Below are 9,730 nucleotides of genomic sequence, written 5' to 3' on the forward strand. Positions count from 1 at the left end.
ATATTTCTTAAAATACTTCAATGAAGTTTAATGATGACTTGGTAATTATGATAAAGTAAAACGATAGATAAAAATGTTGGGAAAAAATCTGTTTATATTGTACGTCATGTTGTAAATTTTGAATTTACCGGTATATTCAAAATTTACAACATGACATTCGTTGCAATGCGTGTTTTACATAAGCGGAAACTCCATATATACACAACTCTTTCTTATTTAAAAATCTTCATTTCAGTATAACTCGTGTTGCTTGTCGCGGAAAAGTCCTAAAACATTACGACGTATTCCTTTCTCGTTGTAAAGAAATGGGCGTGTCGTTAAAACATTACTCAGAACGTTTCGTCCATATTTGTTTATAGATGTACACAAATTTCACTGTTTAGTGTTAATTCACTTCACTATATTCTATCCACGTCTAGGCATGTTTGCTATAAAGACGGACCACGCAGCAGAACTCCATCGCCATGTTGTGGGATCAATGACGTGGTCCAAGTATGCAGTTAACCTGGCATGGCTAGGATTTGCGGACAGTCATTCTGATGTCACTCACTATTTCATAAATGTCGGATCACAATACATGGGTGCAGATTTAAACGCTGTAAGGGCTTTGTTAGGCAAACAGATCGATTTAAAAGACAACCCCCAGGATGTCTACTTTTTGAAAATGTACTTTTATACAATAAATCTGGAGAAGTGAGTCTGATGGTTTTGAAAAAAATAACAAATATAATTTTTAATTTTAGGAGCCTGGCATTCCTCAGAAAGTTAATCACTCGGTAACGGGAGAGGACAGAGATGAAGGAAAAGTTCAGGTGTACAGAATGAAGACCATCAAACTTGATGGAGAAATAAAGCATGTGTTTGTCAGCATGTGGGCGGTCAACAAGGTTCTGGTCTATTACTTTTGTTATTAATATCAATTATTATGGAAAGGATTTATGACTATAGAAGAGATATGTGAAATCTGTAATCATTCATTTATTGTATCGATTTTTTTTTATTAGGCAGGACTTTCAAGTGCCATTATTCATTCTCAATTTCTGAAAGTTCCGGGTGGGACTTTGTTTCTTGTTAGAAGGTGTAGCGCTACAACTTGTGAAGGTCACTGCGTTTGTGCACCCCAAGATCAAGTTTGTCACATTAATGGTTCCTCTTGCAACGATGTCTCAAAAAGTAAGTTCATTTTATCAATAAAAGTATTTTGCATTTCAGCTAGAACTTTCTTATGGTTTCTTTCAACATATATTCTTTATTAAAATATCTAGGTAATACAAACAACCTGCTTCAAGTGCTGGATGTGATGGATACTGCTAATGATATTAGCTATACGCCAAGTAACACTTTGCTACGCGGGAAATGGAAAATAGTTCACAGACAAGGACTTCCTCCAAAATGGCATATACTTATATAATTTCAACCTCGTTTCTTTTGCCATTAAATTTAAATCTATATTCTAGAATTTGAAATTCACAATGTTTATAGTAATTATTTGTGAAAAAATAGGTACCAATGGAGTGTAGGATTGACAAGAAGTGACGCACCAACTGGAATCTTTCATAAAGAGTTAGAACGTGTCTGGCACGATGCTGGGCAGAACGATTTTATTATATTTTCTACCAAACCAGGTATGCTTTTGCAAACATCATCGTGGATATCCTATTATGTGATTGTGATTTCGAAACAAAACGCTGATAGAAATTTTTTAAGTGTAAAGTCATCTTTAATTTATTTAAAAACACAATCACTTACTGAAATTAACACATTTCACAAAAAACTAATGAACTTTTTTCAGGACTCCTTTTAGAGGAAGACATAAAGTATTCAGTTTTTGTAAAGGCCTGGTATAGTGATGAAGTGTATGCTATCTTTAAGTCTGATGGAGTAACAATAGTAACAGAAAGACCTGCTGTTACAAACATACTCGGAAGTTCGGTAAATTCTGTTTTATTCTCGAACTGTATAGACCAGTATATGGTATTATGACTGGAGAAAATATATCAAACGACTTTGTTTAATGGTGGGTATTTTGACTGTAGGTAACTGAGAGAATGATGAACAGTAATCTAAAGGATCAGGACTTTATTATGGAAGACGTTTCATTTATGGTAGACTGGAAGAATAAATTTCTTGATGCAGCTCAATGCATTAAGTCGTTTCATCTGTATATAAGTACAAGTCCTGGAGGTATTTATTCTTATCCTCTTTTATCTGTATTTGAAGATCATCTAGCATTAAAATGGAAAAAAATGTATTTTTAAAATTTAATAAATTACAGTGTCTTTCTTCTTAGTTCTTCATAAATGATGGTTGGAATTGATTTTTAGGACATGATATATGGGATAGTGATAAAGATTTTAGCAATACAGAGACATCTTTCCGGGTTAGGAGAATCTCCTTAGCGCCTGATGTACAGTACTTCAGCAATGTCATTGCTTACGGCTTCTCTGGTATTCATCACACTGAGTCATCTGACGGGTTTAAAACGGACAACAATAAACCATCTGTAGGAGTCATTTATGACGGCATTGGTAATGACTCTAATTCTATCTTTTATGTTAGTATACTGGTATGTTGCAAATGTCTAAGGTTTGGTGACTTGATTTAAATATGTGTTACGCAGGTATCCATGACTTGGAATATCAGAACACGTCCAAAGTTGTGGGGGCAAGATGGCATGGATTTTCAGATACTGGCTCTGGCATTGTTCAGTATTTCTGGTGTGTTGGAAAATCCCCTGAAGTGAACGAAGACCATTCGAAAACAGAGTGCAGTGTTCTCAAGTGGCAAAATTTAGGCATGCATACAGCTGTATCAAGAAAGATTTTGGTTAATTTAACTGATGGTACGTATATATTGATATCTCTCTCTCTCTCCGTCTTTCAGTCTATCTTTCCCCTTTTCTCACAGCAATCATTAAAAATTTCCATTGCAGGGGATATTCTCTACAGTAAAGTGTACGCTGTCGACAACGTAAATTCTAAGTCAAATACTGTCGTTTCAAATGGAATAATGATTGACACCACGCCACCACAGCCGCAATATCTCTTCCATGTAGACGAAAACCTCGCAATAAACCCATCTTTTGAAGATTCACATAAAGCCTTATCTATTGACAATGTCAACAAAACAAACATTTGCTCCTTAGTTCCGGATTTTCATCCAGAGCTTTGGAATCTGACATCAGGTAGTTGCACAGCAGTTGTGTCTTCAGCAAGAAATTTAGCAAGGAATGGAAGATCCTTCTTATTTATAAGAGGAAGCATCAAGCAAAAAATTGATAATCTCGGTGTCGGTGAACTCTACCGAATAAATTTTTACACTAGTCATCTGTTGATATCCGGTTCTAGATTATCAAATAAAGAGGGATTTATAGAAATTGGAAAAGCAAAGCACGTGTTTTTGTTATACACGAAAGCCTACCGTCATGACGACCATGGAAAGTCAAAAAATAGAGAGCTGGTATCATGGCATAGACATACGTTTTATTTCACTGCAAATGATGTTTCTACTACTTTGGAAATCGGTAGTCTGGATGGGAAAACAGGTCTGTTTATTGATGATTTATCCCTTCAACGGGTTGAAAGAAATCATGTTAATAAAACAAGTGGTTTGCATGTAACTGCACATGTAGTGTATCTTCATGAATGGGGATCAATCCACGGGTCATGGAGCTTTATAGAAGATGTGAGTGCTATCAAAGAGTATAAATGGGCAATCGGTAAGCGTATTTTACAACATATTTCCAAATTTACAGTATAAATCATATTTCTAGATAATATGGTTGTACAATCTATATGTATTTATTGTAGGATATACGAAGGGTGGAACCCAAATACAGGGGTTTCAAAGCGCAGGACTGAACAATTTTGCGTTTAATGCTAACGTTACTCTTGTCCACAACACGTACGTTCATGTCACGGCTATTGCCTCTAACATCGCAGGTCTTCAAGGAATATCGTACTCAGAACCTGTGTTAGTTGATCTCACTCCTCCAAATATCGTCAGCGTTTATGATGGAGATCTGTCAAGTAAGAGTAATTAAATCACAATGGGATAAGTCTTCATCCTCTCACTAAAGAATAGGGATGTGCGATTTTATCGGTATACCGGTATATCGCGATTTTTTGTTGCGTGATACATATCGTGACACGGAGACCTAAATACCGGTCTTTAGGTACATTACTATAAAGTCCAGAAATTATTCATTTATTTGTTCAATCTTTCAATAACAATTACAGAAAGTATAAAAAAAAGGTTGTAAAAAGTGAAAAGAACGGCATCTTACCGTCCAGACGTAATTGATTTTATATACATGTACATAAAAATTTCAAGAAAGTAAAATTTTGTTTTTCTAGCAGATTTTTTAGAAAAATAATGACTTTTCACATAAAATCATTGTAAAAACTGCTTTTAAAAATATCATGATATTATCGTGACATTGTGGAGAAAAAATCGTGATATATCGCGATACGAAATTTTTGGCGATACCCATCCCTACTAAAGAACATCATGAACATGAAATATATTTTTCGTTATAGACGAGGATCGAGAGGCATGGACGGATAATGAAGTATCTGTCAATTTTAATGCAGTAGACGAAGAATCTGGAATCGATTTCTGTGAATGGGCAATAGGTACCCTTTGCTCCTTTTGTTAAAGTACTCAGATAGTGCGTACATTGATTACATTAAATCTGTTTAGGAAGAAGCGTGTATTTATTTCATTTCACTTCTAACAATTACAGTATAAAGATTGAAATTAAATTCTAAATATTAAAGTTTTTTTTTTGAAAAATCACGTTTTCCCGTTGGCTTTGCAACTGACGGAAAATGTCACAAAAGGTGTTACCATGCAAAAAAAAATGTTTTACTTTTAAAAATTTTACTTAGAACAACAAATATGTTTTAGGATATCAACCTCATGGAATAGAACTTCAGGGCTTTGAACGATTAGAAAATGGTCAGACAACTGGGTACAAAGAATTTGATTACAGTCTTTTGGAAAACAAGACAATATACTCTTCCATTCGCTGTCACAACAATGGAGGATTGTCAAGTTCAAAGTCTTCGAATGGAGTTAAGATATCTAACCGTCCACCTTCCAGTGAGCACGCCACTGTAGACATGATGCCTTTATCTCTGACAGAGTATCCCGGAAAGGACCACTACCAGAGCGTTACAGACAATGTGAGGATACAGTGGAGTGGGTTTGAGGACTATGTAGGAATAGAGCAATACAGGGTATGATAAGTCAATAACACATCGAAACTTGTTATTCGCGAGTTATCTCACAGTAACTATACAATAAATACATGTATATGGCCAAGCTAAAACATCTTATTAATTTGAAATGTCGTAAATTACTCCTTCATCTGAAACCTGTTTTATTCTTTCTCTCTCTTTTAGCTTCCCCCTCCCTTATATAAATGTATTTACTTCTAATAGTATTTTTATTGCCTATCATTGTGTTCCAAAGTAGATAGAAAAAAGCAAAACTATCATATTTTGCAGATCATGTTCCATGGTGATGGCAATAAATTGGAGGAGAAAATGTCGTTTCCCATTGGCCAAGATATTTTAAGTGCGAGCATTACAGGAATGACGATGGAAGAAGGTCTGAAGAATATTACAGTTCAAGCCATTGGGAAACTTCTTATTACGAGCAAAACAGTTCCATATAATATAACAGTTTCCAAAGTAAAGCCAAAGAAAGAACGTAAGTGTTTTTCAAATGGACTTTTAGTAAAGAGGAATCTAAGGGGAGATAAATATTTAATCAATCATTAATTACTTTTGCTTAGATCTTATTATCTATAAATGTTTCAGCCAATGGAAAACTCTTCATTAACTGGCATGCCGGAAAAAAAGAGTTCACAGTCATTTGGAAGGACATGTTTTCTTCTCCCTATCCGTTGTATTTCGAGGTATCTGCGGGCACTGTGGAAGGAGGGAGCGACATTCTTCAGTGGCAGGAGACCACATCCACTTACGTCACGTTTGGTCTTCCTCCCTCAATCACCAGCTGGTCTGGTCTCCATGCTCATATCCTTGTTAGGGCTGTCAGTGCCAGTGGAGTATATGAAGACCTCAAAGGATATATTCAACTTCCAAAATAACACAGTTCTTATTTTTGAAATGTAAACAGAAATGTTTGTCAAACAAATTTGTAGACTAGAGACGTGCCCACACTCTGAAAATTGTAGTTGAATATGCCTTTCATAAAAGAAAAGGCTTGATTATGATGTTTCAGAGGGGAGACTTGTGAAAGTTGTTGTTAATGTTCTTTTTTCCCATTCTTCCGTCCATTGTGTAGTAATATTATAAGTTTGAAGTCTAGTTCAGCTCCGTCCATTATGTTTTAATATTATTATTATAAGTTTGAAGTCTAGTTCATCTTTGTCTTTTTTTCAGAGAGAAGAAATAAACATATTCCAAATGCTTTAAGGTCATACGCAACGTACATTACCTGTTGGTAGTTTTTCAAGAAATTCTTAATTTAAAATGAAGGTCCACTAAGATGTTCTGAGACAAAATATCAAAATGTATTACCAGGGGTTTGGGAAAGATAACATATGATGGAAATTTGGCGTTTGTCTATGCGAAATATACCAAAATTCTCAAACATACTTTTAGATGATATTTCTTCCAATTTTGTTTTTTAGAAGAATACTACAGCGATAGATGATGACATTCTAGAGTTTTCATCATATGAAACCAGCCTTTTTTCTTTGATTTTTTTGAAAAATGTAATTTACATACTTTTTGTACATCTGCCTTACCTCTCTTTGAAGAAAGAAAATGCATTACACCCATACAAACAACAGAAAGCACTGTAAGATGTACATAAATTTATGTTTTCATATTCATGAAATGATTCTGAACAGACAGAATAATTTTGGAATTTCCTGTAACTCTTGGCTTTCCTCCAGTTTTTTCAGACAGCAATGATCTTACCCCATTTTCTTGGTATTAGCATCAACGATATAGAAACTGTTTCTTTCTCTTAATACCCGGTAGTATACAAACCTGATATCATCAATATGCACGTGTTTTTGACCTTTTACCACATTCCCTACGTGACGTCATGCATTTCATTGCACTGTTGGGCAGTTCTTACATATTAAAGTATGTTACCCTACCATGCCTACGTTTCTTTTTCCCTTTCAGTAAGGGAAATGGAAAATATATACAGTGTGATGAATATAAAACAAAGTGGATAGAATTTCAAAGTTATGATATAGTAATACTGGGTAACGAATTAGGAAAAAGCCAATAAAATCAAACATTTCAACGAATCCAAGATATCACGGTAAGAAAAAGTTACCCACTTCATCCCTATTAAATTCACACCTGTTACATGTAATGTAGCTGATTTTTTCTACGGCTAAATTGTTAAATTAATTTACCCCTGTTGCATTTCCGCTAAAATGTCCTTCAGTAAGATAACTGTCTTAATTTCAGTTCAGTGTGTAGTTTTGCATTAGGTCACAACGTATGATGTGAGCTGAGCTCAAGGTAAATAGTACACGCCTCCATACCGCAAGCTGTATGACTGGTAGTTTCTTCTTATCCCTGATTTGTTGCTTGTGCAACAGACTATTTCCGTGTCAATGTTGATAAAATGAATTGACCAATGACACAGCGGGTATTTGAATTGTTTACGTTGGGCGCATTTGTCGAAAAAGATTGTGGCGTATTAAGAAACGGCACACTTCACTGAAACTGATACTAAAATGTGGTTGAAGAAGGGGAATTTATAGCTGCAGAACTGTAGCTCTCTGCTCTAGAAAATTCCGTCAGATAAAGCAGGGGAATTTACAGATAATTGTTTTATTTTTCAAATCTTAGCTTAAGTCAGCCTTCAAGCCATCGACTGCTGAATAATTTGATTTGTTTGAAAATGAGGTATTTCAGCTTGAATATAAAGAAGAATTCACATTTTGCCAGAAAATTTTTATTTTTGTGTCTCCACTAACAACATAACATTTAAAAATATACGTGATAGTTGACATGAGATTGTCATGAAGCAGTGCAATATTGTTCGAATACTGCAGAAACTTTCATTAAAACGATAAAACAAATCGCACCGTGTTGTCCCATATCAACATTCTTATAGAAAAATATCTATAACAAAAAATATGAAATGTAAAAAACATGTGATTGAAATTCACAAATATCACAGTTATTATAACTTGATTGATAGCTTTTATGTTTGGAAAATACACTGTAAAAAAGCATTTACAATGTTTGTGTGCATTAAAACCGATATACCAGGTATAATGTTAAAAATACCACACTCACAGGGACGGACTGAACATGACTAATTCAGACAAGAAAAGGTGGAAAGAAATGATTCCGCGGCTTTTTGAGCTAGGGGAATTAATATATGACTGAAAGTAAAGTCTGAAAAAATTTATACAATTTATTCTGAAGGGTAAAATTACCAGGACATGCTACTAAATTACTGATATAAAATTATGTGTTATCCTAGCAAATTCTGAATGTTGTTTGTTGCCTTCTGTAATCAAATTCTTTATTTAAAGGTAAAATGGACATTATTCTAAAAACAATGCATGAAAATCAATCAAATTGAAAAATGAAAAAATAATAGGATAAAAAACATTTCTATCTCTGTTTAGTTGATGTCCAACATTGTAAATAACTTCCAAAAACTATTTGTATCACTTTGGATTTTTTTTTTTTTTTTTTTTTGATATCCTTCGAGTCACCAGGAAGGTCACTAGCAGAAGAAAATAAAAGTTGCATGTGTTTTTCTACAATTTTGGCCAATCAGAAAGATAGGAATATAAGTATCAATCATATAACAAAAAACGTATATTGCAGTGTTTGAGATTAATACAATTATTTAGTCTCCTTTGAATCACGGTTTTCACCTTTCACTTTGAACTTAATAAAAATTATTCTTCTGGGGTAGCTAATAATTGACCTCAAAAACACAGCTTTTTTATAATGCGCATTATAAAGACGAACACATCATCATGGCATGCTCTTGTACAAAAGAGATGAGACTTTCCTGATTCAATTGATTCAAAATATGCAGAGCTTTTTAAAAAAAAAATGATGCCAAATGACAGCAACGCTCACCTGAGGTACTAATGCCATAAATAATTGTGTGTCTCTCACCAATCAAGGTTCAACAAATAAATTAGGTTTATTAACAATTTGTAGATTGCTGTCCTTGAAAAAAAATATATATAAAAAAATATTTCTTGCTAAAATCTTTACCCTGTTTTTATCTTACAACCATTCTCATTTTTGAGAAGAAAAATTTGTAAAACATTCTTGTATTTTTTCATATAATGCTTTAGCTCAGCACAATATACCTGCCTCATTTTATTATTAAGGTATTTGAATATGTATGATCTCATAATAAAGTACGTTTTTTATGTTGAATATTTTTGGTCAAGAAGTCCATTTATAAATGTCACAAAATTTAATGCATACACTTTGCTGAAAAAAATCAATGCAACGTTTAACCTCATAGAGCTAAAAGCAACATCAGCATCAACAGCACAACAAATTCAGAGAAAATAAAATCTTGTGTAAATAAACTTGCCAAGCACAAATGACAACTTTTTACATATTTAAAAATAGATTTATTATTTAATTCTGTCCCACAATAGCATTAATTTCTATCAAATTTAATCAACATCAAATAAAATAAGACTTTATCAAATAACATAACATAAAAATTTTAAGTGTCATTATTT

General features: G+C 33.7%; 1 protein-coding gene across 1 annotated transcript in view; it reads left to right on the forward strand.

Annotated features, from left to right (window-relative positions):
- LOC134282549 (uncharacterized) overlaps positions 1–6,546 on the forward strand; it is a 54,449-nt gene extending 47,903 nt beyond the window's left edge. Inside the window, exons 40-54 of the mRNA XM_062764951.1 lie at positions 420–598; positions 744–887; positions 1,005–1,173; positions 1,266–1,395; positions 1,504–1,625; positions 1,793–1,932; positions 2,037–2,184; positions 2,325–2,528; positions 2,621–2,842; positions 2,933–3,718; positions 3,810–4,028; positions 4,539–4,634; positions 4,909–5,240; positions 5,511–5,715; positions 5,826–6,546. Of these exons, the coding sequence (XP_062620935.1) occupies positions 420–598; positions 744–887; positions 1,005–1,173; positions 1,266–1,395; positions 1,504–1,625; positions 1,793–1,932; positions 2,037–2,184; positions 2,325–2,528; positions 2,621–2,842; positions 2,933–3,718; positions 3,810–4,028; positions 4,539–4,634; positions 4,909–5,240; positions 5,511–5,715; positions 5,826–6,115 (3,386 nt within the window). The 3' untranslated portion in view covers positions 6,116–6,546. The remainder of the gene's footprint in view (positions 1–419; positions 599–743; positions 888–1,004; positions 1,174–1,265; positions 1,396–1,503; positions 1,626–1,792; positions 1,933–2,036; positions 2,185–2,324; positions 2,529–2,620; positions 2,843–2,932; positions 3,719–3,809; positions 4,029–4,538; positions 4,635–4,908; positions 5,241–5,510; positions 5,716–5,825) is intronic.
- The last annotated feature ends 3,184 nt before the right edge of the window (positions 6,547–9,730 follow it).

This window comes from Saccostrea cucullata, unplaced genomic scaffold, assembly GCF_032062105.1.
Source record: "Saccostrea cucullata isolate Sc308-1 unplaced genomic scaffold, CSIRO_AGI_Scuc_v1 ctg297, whole genome shotgun sequence".
In the NCBI taxonomy this organism is placed as follows: Eukaryota; Metazoa; Mollusca; class Bivalvia; order Ostreida; family Ostreidae; genus Saccostrea; species Saccostrea cuccullata.